The 21,501-nt window shown below is 34.3% G+C and overlaps 1 protein-coding gene across 13 annotated transcripts in view; it reads left to right on the top strand.

The window, feature by feature from the left end:
* PLEKHA5 (pleckstrin homology domain containing A5) overlaps window positions 1-21,501 on the top strand; it is a 242,104-nt gene that overhangs the window by 127,372 nt on the left and 93,231 nt on the right. For 12 of the 13 annotated variants that reach the window (XM_038576964.1, XM_038576947.1, XM_038576948.1 and 9 more), the window contains exons 4-7: window positions 10,920-11,003; window positions 11,722-11,842; window positions 15,342-15,446; window positions 17,708-17,780. In XM_038576964.1, coding sequence (XP_038432892.1) covers window positions 10,920-11,003; window positions 11,722-11,842; window positions 15,342-15,446; window positions 17,708-17,780 — 383 coding nt within the window. Of the gene's footprint in view, window positions 1-10,919; window positions 11,005-11,721; window positions 11,843-15,341; window positions 15,447-17,707; window positions 17,781-21,501 lie in introns of those variants that run through there. The other variant, XR_005379918.1, reaches the window with a different exon arrangement.

Consider the following 21,501-nt stretch of genomic DNA (forward strand, 5'->3'; position numbering starts at 1 on the left):
ATGGTTTTAAAATAGCCTGTATTTTAAATTTAATCAGAAAGTTACTGTAGTAACGATGAATTGGAATATATTCAGTATACATTTTAAACAAAGATGTTTTTGAGGCACTATGACATCAGAGGTCATTGGCTTAAATGCTGCTGAAGTTCAAGTGACGGGAAATTACTTAAACTTCTTTGTATGAACAGGAAATTAAATCTGGCCAAAAAGCTGGGGGGTGGGGTGGTGGTGATGAGCAGAACTGCAGCAGGAAAATAACCTGAAATTGACATAAAAGTTTTACTGAAGTCTAAAGCAGTAGAGAATAAAGAACTTGTCTGTTTTCTGATGAATAAGGTATGCTTTAAGGACCTCTTTCCATCAATACTGAAGCCTGATGGAAAAGTATAATTGTGCTTTTCTTTTTTGAAATTTAGCTCAGTAAAACTCAGATGAAATTGTATTCTTTGGGATCCCTGGGTGGCGCAGCGGTTTGGCGCCTGCCTTTGGCCCAGGGCGCGATCCTGGAGACCCGGGATCGAATCCCACGTCAGGCTCCCGGTGCATGGAGTCTGCTTCTCCCTCTGCCTGTGTCTCTGCCTCTCTCTTTCTCTCTATCATAAATAAATAAAAAATTTAAAAAAAAAAGAAATTGTATTCTTTAAGCTACTAATAGTTCTGAACGTATATTTGTTTCCTAGTGGTGTGTGGTACAAAACCTTGTGCATTGATTAAGCAAGTTAAATGAATGAGGAGAGTTCATTGATCCTTGTATTAGAGGGATTTCATTTTCACTATGATTATGAAAACCTACTAGTTATCAAACCAATATAGCCTGGTACTCTTTTAGAAGAAAATGTGTCTCTAGAGTACAGTACTGCCATCACCATGGCCAGTAGTGACTACTGATTTCGTTGGTTGCTCTACTCTAAGAAGTGGGCTTTACCCTGCCATTCTGGGTCAGATTTCTGTCCCACTCCCGCCTCAATCTGTAAGTGAGAAATTTCTCAGTACTCAGGGATAGTGATTTGTTCACTAAATAGAATCTTAATTAAGTGCTGTGTGCATCACATAAGTGCATTGAACCTTTTCAGAGTTATAAAAAATATATTTGCTCCGAAGAATGAAGCAGATACATTGCTACAAAACTTAAATAGTAAATGTCTTATATGTAAGTATGTTGTTACTCAAAGCGTAGATTTTCTGCCCCATTTCTATACCCCCTCCTTTCAATCTGTGCTAAATTCTAGCCACATCTGACTGGCCACTCCTGATCTTGAGGCTCAATTCAAATGGCAGCCACTTCTGTGACATCTTCCCTGCTCTTCCCCTTGCTAATAAGCAAGATCAGTCCCTAATTGCTTCCCTTTCTTGTATTTTGATTATGGTTCTATGACTGTTTGTTTGTTTATAATGTTACTAAGGCTGTGTCACCAGTGCCTGTCTCATATTGAATGAAGTATTTAAGTTACACAAAAACATAACCATTTTGAAAGAAAAGTTACCCTTTTATTGTTTGTTTACAAAATCTTTGTTTCATACAGGTATTGTCTGACTTATTAGTAACCTTTTTGTTCTTGAAGTGATTGTTCAGATAAAACTCATGTAATATCAAAATGACTAAATACTATTCAATGATAAAATGTAAATGTAAAATTCAGTGATTACTGATATTTTTTTTCCGTTTGAATTGAGCTATCCTGTCAATTTGATGATTGGAAAGAATGTTTCATTTACAATAAACTAACTGGATCTGGAAATTATGTGGTTCTTTTTGTGTAGGTTAGAATTTGGTTAACTTTTTAAAGGTGTTATATGACCACATACAGAAGAGATAGTGCTTAAATTCAACCTTTTCTAGTTTGTTGTTTGCTTCCTTACCAGTGATATAGTAAACTTCTATTTAATGCATGTTATAATAAAGCATTAGCAATTGGGGTTCATTAGGTGTACTAGAATTGCCTGAATTGGGCAGCCCCGGTGGCGCAGAGGTTTAGCGCCGCCTGCAGCCCGGGGTGTGATCCTGGAGACCCAGGATCGAGTCCCACATCGGGCTTCTTGCAGGGAGCCTGCTTCTCCCTCAGCCTGTGTCTCTGCCTCTCTCTTCACTCTCTCTGAATGAATAAATAAATCTTAAAAAAAAAAAGAAAGAATTGCCTGAATTAATGCAATTCAGGTTATATATTTTTGAATACCACGTTTTATTGCTTTTAAATGCTAAGATGCTAACTACTGACAAGCTTCTGAGTTGGAGTTCCGCTTAGATTTATTTAAAAACTCCATTAGACTTTTGCAAATAAAGCTTTTTTATACAAGTGACTGTAACTTTTTAAATAAGTATTCTTTTAAACCACTATAATATCCCCTGTGATCATTTTTGTTCCCTTAGGTGGCTTTACAAAATGCCTTTTTGCATAGATTATTTAACTGGTAGACTTTAACTTTAGATCAAATTATCAGGTTTCTCATTCATTAAATTATAGTCCTATGCCAACCAGTGTACTTCACATTTAAGACAGAGCAGAGAGCCAGCAACTTTGTAAAGCAAGGAAATAACATTTTAACTTTTCAAGAAATCTCTCCTAGCACATTCAAATTTAGCTAATATTTAGTGAGTACTTTGTTAAGTCCAGGTAATACAGCCTTATGCTACCAAGTACTTGATTCTTGCAAAAGTCCTTTGGGGTAGGATTTGTTATTGTTGTTTGGCTTTTGGTTCCCATTTTACAAAAAAAAAAAAAAAAAAAAAAATTAAGGTTCAATGAGGAGGATGGTCTAAATAGAAGAGAACCTACTTAAAATGTGAATTTGAAAGCTGTTAAAAGAGTCTTCGGGACATAAGAGCCTGAACTAGGACAGTGATAGAGATAGATGTCTTTAGTTGTATATTCTCATAGGGTGATTTCTGGGTAGCAACCAGAATTGTGACTTTCTTGAATACTTGGCAAGAAATTACTTTTGTGGGTTAGTGTGTTTATTCTAAGAATCATATTTATTTTAACCATTAAATGCCATTTAACCTTCCCATTTAAAAGCTTCCTAGAGTCACTCAAATGACCTAGGAGTGAAAGAATTATCTCAATTGTTTAGAGTTTTTTTTGCTTATAATGTAATTTATCAAGTGATCTAAAATGTAACCTTGCCATAACATTCAGAATATGTAGTAGTTATTACTGTGATAGGTAAATTTTGTTTATAACTAGCATGGGGTTAATTGAATTATTCTTGCATCACTTCCAAAATTATTTAAAATCTACTAAAAAGTGTTTATAGATTGTAAATGAGTATGTTGGTTTTATTTGAGGTTTTGTTTAAAAGGTGATTTAGAAATTATAAGCAACCCAAAACTAAAACAGGTGAATTTGTATGTGAGCCTTATATTTTTAATTCTTTATTGTTCTTACTCTGTAATAATGCTTTCATCTCTGTACTTGCAGCATTACATCACATTCATATTTTCCCACTGGGAAAAGCAAAATTTTCAGTTCCTTTGGGATGCTTTTGTAAAACCTAGGCTTTACAGTTGCTGCTATCTGTACTTAAATTCTTTGGTACCTGTTATAATTGAGAAGTGTGTGACCACGTTTATGATTATGTTGTGATAATTTTGTCTGAGCATCTAAGAATGGGAAATGATTGTATAGCCTTAGAGAATAGGAAGATAGAAGAGAAATGGGAAATCTAAAATTAAGTTGGAATTGAGAAAAGTTTGATTACAGTGCTTCAGATAGACTTGGTCTTGGGGTGATGCTAGGCAGTGAGGTGGAAGGAGGCAAGACGAGAAGCAGTGAGGGAGAAGGTGTGTCCCTGGTCTGCAGAAGAGGGGAAGGACCTCTAAGGAAGGTATAGTGTTTTATTTTAGTACCATTGAGCAGAAACAGAAGATGTAGGGCAGAACTGAAAAGTCTCATTGGCCCAGAGAAGAGTCAAGACAGGGGCAGGTTTGAAAGGTGGGGATCTGAAAGGACACAGCTTAGGTCCAGGCCTCAGGGCTGCTTCTTCCTTATTACCTTGTTGCGAGCAGTGTGACTTTGTCAGTTTTATAAATGCTATGAGCTTCCGTTTATTCATTGATAAAGTGAAGATAGTTATACCTCCCAAGAGTCTATGTGAGGATCATAAGTACAGGTGTGACAACTGAGTGTGTGAGCCACACTCACTGTCATGCTTAAATAATAGCGATCGTTAAGGTAATGATTTTAATTCTAACTGCTGGAAATGAGGATGAGCGAGGTACTCACAGCTGAGAAATCCTTTCTGTTTTAACCCCCTCCCCAAATTGGAGATGACCCATTTTTCTAAATGCTGAGAGGAGAGAGGAGAGCAGAAGATAAAGAGTTAAGACCTTAAGGAGATGGTGGGTAAATGAATCACTGAAGTTTGGGCAGGATGTCTGGAAGCAGTTAGTTCTAAGTTAAAGGCAAATGGTATTTAGAACGAAATGCGAGAAAAGGAAATATATACTTTTCATGTTTTGCAAAAAAAAAAAAAAATTACAGCCTTGTAGATTGCTAACTCAGTGGTTATTTCTTCACATAACTAAGGTTTAAGAACTGAGCCTCAAGAAAAGCAGGGCACTTGTAGTGTTTTTCTTTTGTTCTTGAAACATTGCCTTTAACTGTAGGCACAGTTTCCCATGCCAGCATATTTTCAGTTTAAAAATAAATTGCAGACATAGTCATTGTGGCAGTCAGATTTCAACATAACATTTTCTCCTTTTTATTAAAAGAAAAACAAAGTAGTTATCTCTATAAAACATTAACAAACTTAACATTTAACAATATTTTAAAAATTACTGTGAACTACCTTAGAACCAGTTGATTTAATAACTAACTCACTGCTACAAACATGTTTTTAAAACCTAATATGAGACTGTTTGAGTCTCAAAGTGATATGGCTATATGGGTTCTAGTGATAAAAGCTCTTCAATTTTAAAACAAGCTGGAGGGATCCCTGGGTGGCGCAGCGGTTTGGCGCCTGTCTTTGGCCCAGGGCGTGATCCCGGAGACCCGGGATCGAATCCCACATCGGGCTCCCGGTGCATGGAGCCTGCTTCTCCCTCTGCCTGTGTCTCTGCCTCCCTCTCTCTCTCTCTGTAACTATCATAAATAAATAAAAATTAAAAAAAAAATTAAAAAAAAAAATAAAACAAGCTGGAGAGTGTTTTTATCTGAAAGTGTACTGAAGCCAAGGGTAAATTGAGAATGTACAGTATTCCTTTTTGTTTTAAGTAGAAGGATACTAAAAATAAAAGAGTTATAAGTACACATTTGAGCTGTTTGGTCTATAGTTTTCAGACTAATTTGAGAATTAAATAGCATCCGTAGTTCCCACATCTCTTCTTCTTTGCTCCCATCTAACAGCATTGTGTATGTGTGGCACTTTTTATGGGTTGAGTCCTTGTAAAAGTATAAGTCATGATACTGGCTTCATTGCCAGAGTTGCCAGAAGAACTGCCAAACCACTACAATATCCTATATTCTTATACTAAATTGAATCCTTTCTTCCCCATAAGGAAAATATATGATTCAGAAAAAATCATACAAATGGGTTTGCATCTGAGTTTAGTAAGAGACAGTTTTCTAAAACTACATAAATTTTGTGCACAGTGGATAAATGTCGATGTTATTACCACAGCAAGTTTCTGTACAACAAAATGAAAAGGCAACCAACCAAGTGAGGAAATATTTGCAAATCATATATTTACCAAGTGAGGAAATATTTGCAAATCATGTATTTGATAAGGAGTTAATACCCAAAATATATGAAGAACTCCTACAACTCAGTGCAACACACACACACAATCCGATTTTAAAAATCTTTTTTCCTTTTTCTAAACCCGTAATTTTTTTGAGGTTTCTATATGAAATGTGCCATTTTGTGCATTTTATGCATCTACTTAGTGTGCAGAAGGGAGTATTGCCTTAGTGATGTCATTGGCATCTTCCCTTAGAAGTCTCCTGCCAAAGGAAAACTAGCAATGTGGACTGAACAAAAAAATGCCTTGCTCCAGTGACCCTGGAAAGGGACACAAATACCAACTACCTTTAGTGTGCTACCATAGAGTTTAACTTATTCTTCGTATAAAAGCCCCTCCACTAAGAGTTGACTCAAACCAGTAAATTGCTCTGTTCCCATAACACGTCTATAGGTGCAATGTAGTTTATCAGCTTTCCCTTTTTATGTAGGCTGCTAGAAATGTCAGTATTGTTTAAAATGGCTCAGCCTCATCCAGATTTTCCAGTACAGTTACCTACATGATGTATTATTTGATTCACTAACACAAGATTTGAAAAGGAATAAGGTAGGATATTCTATCTCCAGCAGACAATGTCATTTTTAATTTATTTATATCATTTGATAGAAACCTACCATTTTATTCACATACTAATTTATTCATCTTAAGATCTTTTAAAACTAAATTATTATTGAGTGAAGTAGTTCCATGGAGGCTTTAAATAAGCAGGTCGTGCATTTGATCTTCTAGTTTACTAAATTACATATCTGGTAATAGTGAAGAAGGCATAATGCCAAAGAACAAGCAGTTTGTATTGCTATTTGTCAATTTCTTGATATCTTTTTTAAAATGGCATTGATTCAACCCTTTTATCAGAGCTTTTGATAGTGCATGATCCTCAGATTGAGCTAATGAATATGACCTATTTCCTTCGGCCCTGAACTCTCTGGAATATTTGGGTCCATCTTTTTTTAAGTGTTGTTTGTCACTATTTAAGAACCTTCTCACACACTGCGTTTGCTACCATAAAAACACAGCTAATCTTTCTTTGGAACTTTTATATTAGAATTACTTCTCTCATCTGTCTTTTTGACATATTAGGGGCAGAAACATTTACCAGAAGCATGAAAACCAAAAAAGATTACAACTTTATTCTTTTACGATAAATACTGAGTTTAGTAGCCCCTTCATACTCTGCAGGGAATACAGTCTAAGGCCCATAGAGGATGCCTAAGAACACAGATAGTACCAAACCCTATACATACTATGTTTTTTCCTGTACATACATACCTATGGTAGAGTTTAGTTTATAAATTAGGCACAGTAAGAGATTAACAAAAATAACTAATAATAAAATAGAGCAATTAAAACCATCTACGCTAACAGAAGTTATGTGAATATGGCCTCTCTCAAAATATTTTGTACTGTACTCACCCTTGTTCTTTTGATGATGTAAGTTCATTAAATGCCTATGTGATAAGATGAAGTGAGGTGAATGACACCGGTATTGTGACAAAGCATTAGGCTACCAGTGACTTTCTGGGGGATAGGTCAGAAGGATCATCACTGCAGTTGACCTATGGGTAAAAATGTAGAAAGCAAAAAATGATGGATGAAGATGACTTACTGGGTGAGTACTAATTTAAACTGTTTAAATGTAAATAGTTGACGGAACAGTAATCTAATGACAATGACATGCTGAAAGTCCTTAGTTCACAATTAAAGTAACAATTATCAATGACTTATTCTATCTCGGGCTGTATTTATACTGCTCACCCTTTTTATCCTCATAAACATCTCCACTATAAAGTAAGTTTCATGAAGGCAAAGATTTTTATGTTCTGTTCACTGCTAGGGCAGTTGTGAAAAAAATAAACTAACAACCTGTGACCCAGCTATTAGTACTAAAATGAGGAAACTAAGGTATAGAAAGGTAATTTAGATACCTAACAGTGAGTCCAGAGCTTGGATTCAAGACTGGGTGGTCTGATAACAGAACCTGTGCTCTCAACTGCCATTATTTCCTGCTGCCTCTGTTGTCTCTAGAGAAAGACAGGAACACAATGAAATAATAAATGTGGCTCATTCAGCGGAGTTCATTGTTAGAAGGCTATGATGGTCTATGTTAGGCTTAACTAAACCTCACACTATTGACATTTTAGGCTTCATACTTTCTTCCTGTGGAAAGCTTTCCTGTGCGTTTTAAGACATTATTGGCATCCTGGCCACTACCCACCAGATACCAGTCCCAGTTGTGATATTCAAAAATATTACTAGACATTTCCAAATGTCCCCTGGGAAATAAAATCACTCCCAGCTGAAATCCACTGGTCTAGACTTTAGAACATTAAAACATCACAGGTAGGGGTGCCTGGCTGGCTCAGTGGGTGGAGCATGTGACTCTTGATATCAGAGTTGTGGGTTAGTCCCCCACTGGATGTAGAGATCACCTAAAAATAAAATCTTAAAACATCACAGTAGTCAGGAAGTAAGAGTAGGTGAATACTGGGTGTCGTGTTTTTTAGGTTAGGACTTAAAAATCCACAGAGAGCTCAAAGATAAGATGGGAATTAGTTAGTTGTTCTATGACTATAAGCATGTTTTATATCTAGACCTGAATTTTATCTCTTCTTTATAAGGATTCCTCTAGAAACACAAATTTGTGTATCATCATACCTTTCCAGTTTTTCCTTCTTGTTCATGAAAAGCATAAAATTTCTGGCAAGGATTTTTTTTAATGGCATCTTTTCTATTAAAGTTTCAAATGTACTTTTAGCAGCATAGAAATAGTTTGTAACGTGTACAGTCAGTTTTGTTACGACACAACACGTGTGTTCCTAAAAATACCTCACTGTACAAAATCCAGCAATGAAAAGCAGGCGGGTTTTGAAGATAATGACTTTATTAGAAGATCACTCAGAAACTTTGTTAGTGGCATGTAAAAATAAAGATAGATGGGCAGCCCGGTGGCACAGCGGTTTAGCACCGCCTGCAGCCTGGAGTGTGATCCTGGAAACCTGGGATCGAGTCCCACGTCAGGCTCCCTGCATGGAGCCTGCTTCTCCCTCTGCCTGTGTCTCTGCCTTTCTCTCTCTCTCTCTCTGTGTCTCTATGAATAAATAAATAAAGTCTTAAAAAAAATAAACACAAAAAACTTTCAAAAAAATAAAAATAAAGATAGGGAACTAATAAAAGCGGTTGCACAGTTTTACCGTTAAATGGTTAAGAAACACAAAAATACTGCAGATACACTTTGCCTTGAAAAATATATGCAGTTTATGTCAAAGTGAACATTCGGAGGGGCAAAAGGGGGTAAAGTAGCCTGGCATAGGAATTAGGATACCATAATGATAAAAAATGAAGGATAGCATCTTTTTTTCCTTAAAGTTTCTCCTTGCGAGTATTAAAAAGTCAGTGTTGGTTGTGGGATAGATAGAAATATACAAATTCTTTCAATAAAAACCAGTATTGCAAAAAGAAAGTAAATAAACCTGTGTATATTGCATTATTTCCCTATGCTCTGTCATGCTGCCTAGGAGGAACACAGTAGATGCCAATCCTAATATCTGGAAGCTCTAAATTGTAATAATATGGCCCCACAATGGTTATCTGGCTAGGAGACCACTCCGATATCCTGACCACTACATAGATACGGGTACCCATTAGATAAGGATTTAAAGGGATGGAGGTATTTAATAATGAACGTTCTAAAAAGAGCACATTCTTTTTCCTAAAGTGGATGCTATTTTCAGTTAAATTGATGTTTTTATTGTCCAAGCACTTTTCAGAACACAATGTCTCAAAATAAAACTATATAAAACTCTTAGTGTTCGATTTTAGAAGACCAGTGACTAAAATCCATATGAAATATGAATATATTTATGTTCTTCAATGTATTTCTTCAAAGTATCCAATATATCTTCTTTTATCTGTTGATATTATTATATTGACATAAAATTAATGTAAAATCTACAAGGACACTAATATGAAACTCTTCTACAGGCATATTTTAGAGATATTGCAGGTTTGGTTTGTCACTGCCATAAGGCGAATATTGCAATAAGATGAGAAATGAATTTTTTGGTTTCCTGGTGCATATAAAAGTTATGTTTACACTATTAAGTTTGCAATAACATTATGTCTGAAAAAATAATGTACATACCTTAATTTAAAATGTTTTATTGCTAAAAAATGCTAACCATTATCTGGACTGTTAGTGAGTCACAATCACTAATCACAGATCACCATAACAAATATACTAATAACGAAAAAGTTTGAAGTATTGTGAGAATTCTCAAAATGTGATAGACATGAAGTAGGCAACTGCTGTTGGAAAAACAGTGCCAATAGATTAACTCAATGCAGGATTACCACAAACCTTCAATTTGCAAAAAACATATTATCTGCAAAGCACAATATGGAGAGGTGCAATAAAACAAGCTATGACCATAATGTTTTTAATGAAAGATATAACCTTTCCCACTGCATATGTATAACTGTATCATAAAATAAACAAGTGCTCTTAAATGTTTATTCAGTTATGTAAAGATTCTTTAATAGGGGCACCTGGTTGGCTCAATGGTTGAGCATCTGCCTTTGGCTCAGGGTATGATCCCTGAGTTCTAGGATCAAGTCCCACATTGGGCTCCCTGTGGGGAGCCGACTTCTCCCTCTGCCTATGTTTCTGCCCCTCTCTCTGTGTCTCTCATGAATAAATAAATAAAATCTTTGAAATAAAAGAAGATTCTTCAATAAAACAACACCATAAAATATCACTCTTCCTGTGGTACTATTTTTTATTAGTACCCATATAGCAATACTGTTAATTTTTTCCATATATGAATTTGCTATGAGTTCTCTATAATGTGCCTAGATTAGGATACAAAATAGTGGAGGTAAATAAATACTTATTCTTTGTGACCCACCTATCAGATGTAAAATGCAATGATCATATAGCAAAATCAACTTCCCTTTATTTATAAAATGTGAGAAGAAAGAACTGAAGTCAGGCTTGGATGGTAGGAGGTGCCTTTAACTGTATGGTAATACTGTAGTAGCATATTTCAACACCTGAAGATTTGAATTTCATCTCTTTTATTCACAAATGTTGCAGTAAAGAAAACACTGTTTTGCTACCAGACTATTAGAAAAACATTTGTGATATGGAAGTACATACATTTTCTCTTTTTCTCTTTTCTTTTAGCCATAATGAAAGGAAAGTGACCTGTAAACATCCAGTCACCGGACAGCCATCACAGGACAATTGTATTTTTGTAGTGAATGAACAGTAAGTAAAGAATTTCATGGAATGCCTTCATTTTAAATGGTGTTAGCGTTAAGATTGCTCTTATCCATATTTTTAATATATTACGATTTAACAGTTTTCTTATCTGGATATTTGTAGTCCAGTGTAAGAGAAAGCCATCTATTTAGTGTAGGTGGCATAGGAACATAACTTAAAGCTTTCTTTCATGAAGAATGTAATCTTAGAAGCTGTTTTTACAACAGTTAAAGCACAGATATAGTAAGCTCAAGAGTCTGAAATGTAAGGTCAGAGAAACTATAAACTTGGTCAAATTAGGAAACTAATTTGAACTCAGTTTTCTCATCCTTAAATCAGATAGTGGTAATTATCCTTTCTCAGGATTGTTGTAACCATCAAATAAAATATGTGTGAAAATATTTTCTGTGCTATAAATCTGTTCACAGAAAAATAGTTCTTGATATCATTATTTTTTTCAGTATTAGAATAGCTAATCTTATAACTGAAGTTTCAATTTTCCAGTTTGATGACCAAGTAGAATATCTGTAATAGTGCTTATTAAAATAAACACGAATGTTAATTTTATTTAAAGTAGTTAAACATGTTAAATTCTGACTCTAGAGCTTATTAAGCTCCAACTATCCAAATGAAAAAGTGAGACACTAGCATTGTTAACTCTAGGGAAGTTTCATTGTAAAGCAGTTAGGATATATGGCAAGTTTTAACATTGACATATTTTCAGGACTGTGGCAACTATGACATCTGAAGAAAAGAAGGAACGACCTATAAGCATGATAAATGAAGCTTCTAACTATAACATGACTTCAGATTATGCAGTGCATCCAATGAGCCCTGTAGGCAGAGTAAGTTGTTTTGCTTACTGTTAATTATTGATAACTGGCATAATTGATAGCAGCTATTACTGTTACTTTTAATGGACTTAGAATTATAGAATAATCATTTCATTTTTATTACATGAACCTAATTACATTTGAGGTAATTAGCTTAAACAATGGCATAGAATATAAACTAATATTATATTTTAATAATTTAATGACTTTAAAAATATTGTAGAGTTCAGATTTTGAATAATTTTACAAATATAATGGCTATTTGTGTAGGAAAATGGCAATTTATTGTATCAACTGAAGTTTTAATGCAGTTTAATATAATGACATAAAAATCCCTATTTTTGACTGTTACATATGCCTAGGTTGAACAGACAGACTTTTTTTTTTTTTTTTTTAAGATTCATTTATTTTAAAGAGAGGGAGGGTAGATAGGGGCAGAGAGAGAGAGGATCTCAAGCAGACTCTGCACTGAGCTTGGAGCCAGATAACCACAAGATCATGACTAGAGCTAAAATCAAAAGTCAGACACTTAATTGACTGAACCACCCAGACACCCCTGAGCAGACAGTCTTTTAAAAAAATAAACGTAAAATCCCTTACTGCCAAAGGGAAACCATATGCCAGTGTGCTTGATGACTCTGACATATTTAGAATCCATTATGTAAGTGCCATAGTCATATGGAAATAAAGGTGGGTGGTTTTCCTTTATAATCAGAAAGAAAAATATTAATTGTTTAATATATGTGTCCTAGATTAGATTTTTGTGTCTGTAAAAATCTATAGATATTCCTTCTTATACTTTAAGCCACAGTGTTAATATTTTAAATTTAGAATTTTAATATGAAAATTATATCAGACTCTTGGAAAATAGATTACTAAATCTGAATAAACAGTTGCCTTAAAGTTGCTTCTCAGTTCCTAAATTAATGGATAGCAAGAGAATCAAGGGAGAATAAAAGAATAATCTCTATTTAATAAAAAATGATACAATAGAACAATTATAGTAAATTATGGTTAGCATAAAGAAATGAATAAGTTATCTTTTTAAAATGAAATTTTGAAAAAAAAATAAATAAATAAAATGAAATTTTGTAGATTACAAGTTAATGTAAATTTCCAAATACTGTAAATAATTTCTAATTCTTACATAACATAAAATGCTAGTAGGATAACTGAGCATTAGAGTGCTTCACTAATATATTTTAATCAAAACCTAGAGAAATGAAAGATAAGTTGAGGCTGGCTAATAAGTCATTGTCTGGAAGGAAAGTTGGATCTGTGCCTCAGACTTTACACTAAAAATTTTCCAAATGGATCAGGTGTTGAAATGTTTTCTGGCATTTTTTTTTTTAAGATTTCATTTATTTATTAGAGAGAGAATGAGAGAGCACAAGTTGGGGAGCAGTGGAGGAAGAGGGAGAAGCAGGCTCCCCGCTGAGCAGGGAGCCCAGGTGGACACGGAGCTCAATCCCAGGACCCCAGGATCATGACCTGAGCCAAAGGCAGTAGATGCTTAGCTGACTGAGCCACCCATGCTTTCCTGGTGTTTAAATGTTAAAAGCAAAACTATAAAAGCACTACAAAAACAATGGAAGACTTTTTAAAAACAAACTTAGAATGCAGATGGGCTTTCTAAATAAGACATAAAACCCACAAATCAAAGTAGAAAATAATAAGAGATTGAATCATACATAATTATCATGCATGCATGGTATCCACATTTCATATAACAAACAATAATACCTTTATAATTAAAGAAGTTCTATGAATCATTAAGAAAAAGGCTTATTATAGTGTAGTTTTTAAATGGGAAAATTATGTAAAATCACTTCCCAGAAAAGAAAATAGAATTCTACTGTTAAATATATGAAAACGATGTTCACACTCATTCATAATATGAAAAATGCTAATTAAAAATTTTAAAGGACACCATTTTTCTCATATCTGATTTTGAAAAGTTAAAAAGTTTTCTTGCATATATATATATTGACTACCCTGTAAATAGTAATAAGCTCCAAGAAATAGTGGAACAGAAGTAGTGGAACGTACTTGTAGTTATTGACAAAGAAAATGACCTGTGTCATATTATTTTAGATGAATAGATATACACATACACACAGTTGATGTTGGTTGCCTCACGAGATTGTTTGGGTGCTGGAGCCCAGGGGTGAGAAATAGACAGGTCCTGGTATACCATTTGAGTTTTATATCATGTTGAAGCATGTATCTGTTCAAAATAAGTTAAAATTTATCAACAAAACATGCTTTGGGGAAAATGTGGTTCATGTTGGTTCTTAACATTCTATTATATACTAATACAAACTTCAAAAAACAAAATTCTAGTGAAATATGCTGGATTCTAGATAAGTCAAAAATTAGAAATATTTTGATATCACTTACCTTTATAGAGAACTCAAATTCAGCTTCTTTGTTTTTGTTGGTTACCACTACCACTCCTGCCAAAATAAATTTCATCCTAAACATAATAGTATTTCAAAAGATTATGTATCCTTATGTACACTTTTAAGAATACAGTAAACACCATCTGTCTGGTATCATCTAAGTTCAGAGTTCCCATAAAGGAGAAAATGCTACATAATATTAAACACATCCTTCCAGTTGTGTAGACTTGATGTGATATGTTCTATATTTTATATCTGAGTATTTTTCTTGAGACCTGACTTGACACTGTTTACTTTCCCTAAGTAAAACAACACTATTAAATGCAGATACCAAGGGAAAAAATCCTACATTTCATTTATTCTTAAAGATTTGTTCATTTTTACCCAAGGTTTATTCAATTTATATAGCAGGTAGGACAAAGTACTGCCACACATTGTGCCGTTTTATTTTATTTTTAGAGATTTATTTATTTATTTATTTATTTATTTATTTATTTATTTATTTATTTATTTATTTATAGAACAGGGGTGGGTGGGGCCAGAGGGAGGGAGGGAGAGAATCCTCAAGCAGACTCCTCACTGAGCAGGGAGCCTGATGCAGGGCTCGATCCAAGGACCCTGAGAACATGACCTGAGCTGAAATCAAAAGTCAGACACCTAAATGACTGGCTCTTGGTTTCAGCTCATATCAGGATCTCAGGGTCAAGGAATTGAGCCATGCTGGGCTCTGAGCTGGGCATGGTGTCTGTTTTTCTCTCTTTCCTCTCCCTGCCTCCCCCCACCCCCACCGCCTCCCTTATCTCCTCTGAACTTATGTGCACAGGCTGGTGCATGCTCTCTCTCTCTCTCAAAAAAAAATTGTATGTCCCAATTTTAAAGGACAGATTGTAAAATTTGTGATTCTTTTTAATATCCTGGGGGAAAAAATTCTTTGTGCAGAATTCTTACACTTGAAAGAATTAAGTCCTAAAAGGCAGTAGAATTGGTATAATTCACCTGAAAAGATTACGTCTTACAAGTTTCAGAGAAATCTGAAGAGATAAAATTATGAAGATGAAATATAAACACCTATTAATAACACATTTTCTGTTTTGCTTTTTTCTAATTAGACTTCACGGGCTTCAAAAAAAGTTCACAATTTTGGAAAGAGATCTAATTCAATTAAAAGGAATCCTAATGCACCTGTGGTCAGACGAGGTTGGCTTTATAAACAGGTATTTTTGTTTATTTTCTATTCAGTGTGAAAGAAAGATGGAATAAAAAGAGACCTTTTCAGCTGAATATACCTAGGACAATTATATAAAATGAGGAAGGTGTTATAGTCATCTAGATTCTTTTTATTACCACTGAGGACTGTTAGGGGAACAGTAAAGAAAGAAAAGGTAATGATTACTTAGAACGGAGATTGTGTATGTTTGTGTAAATCTAGGTATTTCTAGATTTGAAATTAAATATATGCTGTGTGAAAATGTTAGCAATAATATGCTAAAATTATCCAGGCAGAAATATTCTTTAAGTGGGGGGAAAAATCATGCATAGGTCTTGTTCATTTTTGTATTCCTATAAAAATCATTAAATATACAATTATATACTTCTCTGTTTAATGTACAGATAAATCTGATCATTGTTGAAATTTTTTAGATTTTTTTCAGATTTTTACTTTTAGGCTCTCAAGACTAAGTGTGCTGTTTCTTTTTCTTAACTCATCTGCTATTTGCTTAAGTACGGATCAATCTCAGACACCCTAATAAGAAGTTGGGGTGTATATTGTTCTAGTGTTTGGAAAACCTGACAACTAAACTTTTTGGAGCCTTATCAATACATTGGGAATTAGTAAGGATGTGTGTTCATTGGACTTTTTGACATCCATTTTTACTCCTCAGACGCTGTTTCTTTTTTACTTTCTGGTTTGCACCTGGATTTCCAAGTTAAATGACCACTAGGTAACTGAGACGATATACTCAGAATTCAAGACCTCTAACTTAGTTCTGTCTCTGATTCTACACATATATAGATGACACAAAGTGAGTTAAATATTAGGTCACTGATGGTGCTAATTGTTCAAATATTGCTAATTGCTTTCAGATTACCTAATAATTATAGTCCTTAAAGTTCATAATGAAATTGTTATGAAAGATTAATTAAACATTGTTCCATCTGAAAGTTGGGGTGACAACTAAACACATTGAAAGAGGGCCCTCTTAAAATCCAGAGAATTCCCAATCATTGAAGCAGATTAGTTTGGCCAGCGTGCACTGAGTTGATTTGAGTATATAACTTGAATACAACTTTTAATTTTTATTTTAAAATCATCTGTATTTTGACTGACATTTAAACTTCTCCAAGCTGAAATATTTTTTTAACTAGACTTTCTAATAAGTCCAATTATGTTCAAATAGCTTAATGTATCCTAATAGAGGATATGGGACTTCCTTAAAATGACTTTTGTTCTTGTTTCTTGATTCCCTTGATTAATTTGTATTGGAAGAGTATAACCAGTTTCTCTACCATGAGTGTTTATATTCTAACACCTGTGTGACTTTCACAGAGTTTATTTGCAGTCACTTAAAAGTCTAAAGTTTTAAATTATCTGCATTAAAGAATATTATTGGGAAACTGAAAATACCATATGCCAATAAAAAGATCTTTTTCAATCCATGGTGTAATTGTCAACTTCAAGGACAGATCTTTTTAAGATTTTTACCTATGTAAGTTCTAAAATCATATTTAGATGGTTACAACTAGAAATAAATAAGAACTATTAATGCACATCCATACTGGCCTCTTTTTTTTTGCCTTTGTGAGTGTGTTTCATTTTCTCTTACAATTTTGCTTTATTGCATGTGGGAAGGTAATTTTTATTAAAATTATAATTTTGATTGAGCTTGGTGTTTTTATTAACTGAATTATTTAGAAAAAGCTGCCAAAGAGGCACTCTTTTTTTCAGGGTGAGCAGAACCCAAAGCGTATATGTAAGAAGAAAAAAAATGTTTGTGAAATGTATTTGTATGCTCAGTTTCCTTTATTCACAGTCATTTTGAATCACAGTACCTATGGGATAATTTCAAATCACATATTATTCTTGTTGAAGGTTAACATATTTCTTAAATTTGGCTTACCAGAATATGCACAATGCTTGCTGCATGGTTACATTATCCTCATGTTAGCAGACGTGTGTTCAGAAGAGTAAATTCCAAATTGCTTACAAATTTGAAACTGAATCAGATCGCTTCAACAGTGTTTCTTACATGACAGTATTATTCTTCAGAGACCTATATAGTTGGAAATATCTTAATGTTAACGTTAACAGAAGTTCTAGAAAACTGCCTCCATATTTTGGCTTTTTAGTTAGGTATTCTGTATAGAATATATGAAATATATCTTGTCTTAAAAGCTTATTTTAAAGAAATGCATCAGAAATTAATTTGAATTTTCTGAAGTGAAAAAAATCCTTTAATATGTTGATTTGATGTAGGACAGTACTGGCATGAAGCTATGGAAGAAACGCTGGTTCGTGCTTTCTGACCTTTGTCTCTTTTATTATAGAGGTGAGTTTACCATAAACTGTCTTAATGTGTTATTTCATAATTGCAACAGAATATGTTAGTAGATACTTTTTTTTTTCAGTAGATACTTTCTTTAAACAAATACACATTACAATTCTTTTGGCTATTTTATTATCAATAAACAGTATCAAAAAACCTTCTTTGCATCCATATGTAATACTGAGCAAGTGAGGTATGTCTGAAGACAGTACAATGGTGCTTCAAGCAGATTAGTCTGAGTTTGGTCCAATTTTTATAGTTTGGTTGTGTTAATTTTATTTGTTGTATATAAATAGCATATGAATCTTCACTCTGTAATGTTATCCTTGAAATAGCGCCTAGTAGATAAAAGTCACTAGTTTGATGAGATTCTTTTTATGTGTCAGCTTTGTTAATAAATCCAGCTATTGATTCATTGAACACACAGCAAATGTCTTGAGAGTATCAGAGACGACTCTGATGTATTGGCAAAAAGTCTGAAGAAATGTACTTAATATGATTCCCCACCTTCCCTGACCCCCCCCCCCCCTTTTTTTTAAACAATGACAACCTCCCTGATACATGGAGAAAGTTATCGAAGGCAGGTATACCAGGCTGTTAATGTTGATGGAGAGGAAATGAAGGTACTATCTTAGGTATGGAGAAATAGTCTTCATTTCTCCTATATAGATACCATAAACTCCTTTTTAAAATATGTTTTCTTGTTAGTAAGTTCTTGATTAATACAATTTTAAAACAAAGTCCAGGGAAGTCTCTCCTCTGTGCTATATGGAGCTGTTAGCTATTACACAGTTGGTAGCTAACAAAGAAAAGTCTTCATAGGCTGTGCTCTCCATAGAAATCTGCATCAACTGTAATATAAAATCATGAATCTGGACAGTAGCTCTTTCCTACTTTAAAGTCCAGTTGGAAACAGTCACTAAAGAATTAGATTGTCAAAGCATGTTTAATAATTTATAACTCTTCTATTTAAGTATATCACAAGATATAACAGGATTTTAGAACCGATTAACAATTTTAAAATTTACTTTAATCACATACAAAAAAATATATAATGAAGTTCTGTGGTCATCTATCAAAGCAATATAATTCATATTAACCTTCAAATTTGAAGTTACTAGAATTGTAATCATCTATTTTTCCCTCACTGCAAACTGTGGTTGACAAGCATTGCTGAGTGAGAATTAACCAAATCTATAAAATTTCATTTTGTCATAGAAATATTGACTAGGCAGCAGTTGTGGTATTATCTTTAGTTTAAGCGCCAGCTATACTCTACAATTTTCCTTAAAGATTTTCCCACTCTTTCAGAATGTCAAGAGTTATATATAACTCAGGCATTATTTATTTCTAAGCTTATAGTTTGTACTTCCCTCTTTTGTAGTCTATTTATAGTCTGTTTAGAGCTTTATTTAAAAAAAAAAGATTTTATTTATTCATGACAGACACAGAGAGAGAGGGAGAGAGAGAGGCAGAGACACAGGCAGAGGGAGAAGCAGGCTCCATTCAGGGAGCCCGATGTAGGACTCAATCCTGGGACCCCACGATCACACCCTGGGCCGAAGGCAGGTGCTAAAACACTAAGCCGCTCAGGGATCCCCCCCTATTTAGAGCTTTTTTTTTTTTCTTTTTAAAGATTTTACTTATTTATTCATGAGAATACACAGAGAGGAGAGAGAGAGAGATCGAGGCAGAGACACAGGCAGAGGGAGAAGCAGGCTCCATGCAGGGAGCCACATCTGGGACTTGATCCTGGGTCTCCAGGATCACACCCTGGGCTGAAGGTGGCGCTAAACCACTGAGCCACCTGGGCTGCCCCTATTTAGAGCTTTAAATGAGAACAAGAAAATGTTTATTACTACTTCTCATGTAAAATTCCTTAATGTTAATTTACAATAAAAAGAACACTGAATTCCTTGTAATTTTCTGTTGTCACTCATGGAAAGGTGCTGCTTACCACCTTTATTAAAATAGAAAAACTTTTAACCTAATTTTTAAAATGTAAATATTGAGTTCAGAAGCCATGTTGAATATGAGGTTCCGTTTTATTATTAACCGTATCCTTTTTACACATCATATCTTTATTTATTTTAGTATAGTTTACCAGACAGGAGCAATGTAAAAAAAAGAAGAAAATATAAAAAGGAAAGAAATATAATTTAACTCACTTCTGTACTTCAAATGGTTGGAAATGAGTGTATGATACTATACGCTTTCACTATATTACCAGCAGGAAATGCCAGATTTGAAATAAAAACTACAAGATTTTAGTGAGATAATCATAATACTTGGCAATTCTTTGAGCATTTACTATACGATGAGCATGTAACTTAGAAGATCTATTTCATCTCTTCCTTATAGCCACTTGACAAGGTAGGAAATCTGTTCATACAAGACAGTGAGGTCATATTGCTTGCGTGAAGTCTCACAACTAGCAAGTGTCAGAGCCAGGATTTATTTATACCTAGGTACTTCTCTTAACCACAGGCCTTTCTCCTTATACAGATCTCTTCTCTTATATGCTGAATACGGGAGCACCATTCATTTCTTCTGTATCTTTCCAAGTGTCTATTATACTGACATACACAGTGCACTGTCAGAAGTTTCTGAAAAATCAGTCCACAATTCACAGATATGGAAAGACAGAAAATAAATGATTTGCTATTTTTTACAATAGGTTAGCAGCCAATACCAGATGGGAGCTCAAGTTCCCACTGTTCTTTGCAAAGGAGTAGGCATATTATGACAGAACACTTAGATTGCTCTATTTCTTAGTCAGTCTACTGACAAAACTTATCATAGGACTTAATTTATTCAACAAATATTTATTGAGCAGGACCTGCTTCATTCCAGGTACTGTCAAAACAGTGAAAGAAAACTCTCATGAAGCTTACATTCTAGAGAAGTCAGACAGTAAATAAATTCAAATAAATAAACAATACTATGATAAGTGCTCTTAGGGGGGAAAAAAGGTCATCATATGAAAGACATAAGAGAAAAGACATCTTTGGATCAGTTCTCTGAGCAGATGTTTTAGATAGCAAGATCTAAATGATGAAGAGTCAGAGTGAGTATAGTACTGTAGGCAGGGGGAGCAATAGTGCAAAGGCTCTAAGGTTAGGAAAGTGGAACATTTGGAAGAGCAGAAGGAAACCAGTGCACTCTGCTGGAGGGCTAGCAGTAGGGACAGAGGTGGCAGGAATGAAGATTGCACCAATGTCAGACTCCATAGAATTTCGGTTCTCCTGAAAATACTGTAAGGGGAAAATTGGATGTTTTTCAGTATAAGAATGATTTGCTTTGATTTACATTGTGGAAAGCTCACTCATGCTGCTCTTGGAAAATGAATTATGAGGAGGGAAGGAAGGAAGCAGAGACTAGTTAGGAGTTATTAGATAGAAATGAGGATGGCTCAGACTAGGTGGTAGATAGCAGTGAGCAGTTTTGATGCACCGGATATATTATTAGGTAGTAGAGTAGGATACAGTAATGAACAATATAAACTCTTCTCTTCATGGAACTCACAGATTAGCTAAAGGACTCTAAGAAAGATGTCGTAGTTAGTATTCAGTTATGTTGAATGAGTGTTGACCAAGTGTACAAGGAAAGATTTAGGAAAGAAGGATGATCTAGACAATGGACTTAGTATGCTCAAAGCATGAGTGAGCATGGCATATTTGTAAAGTTACACGTGAGGCTTATGTTGCTAGAATGAAGGTTATGT

The sequence above is a fragment of the Canis lupus genome, chromosome 27, assembly GCF_011100685.1.
Source record: "Canis lupus familiaris isolate Mischka breed German Shepherd chromosome 27, alternate assembly UU_Cfam_GSD_1.0, whole genome shotgun sequence".
NCBI lineage: Eukaryota > Metazoa > Chordata > Mammalia > Carnivora > Canidae > Canis > Canis lupus.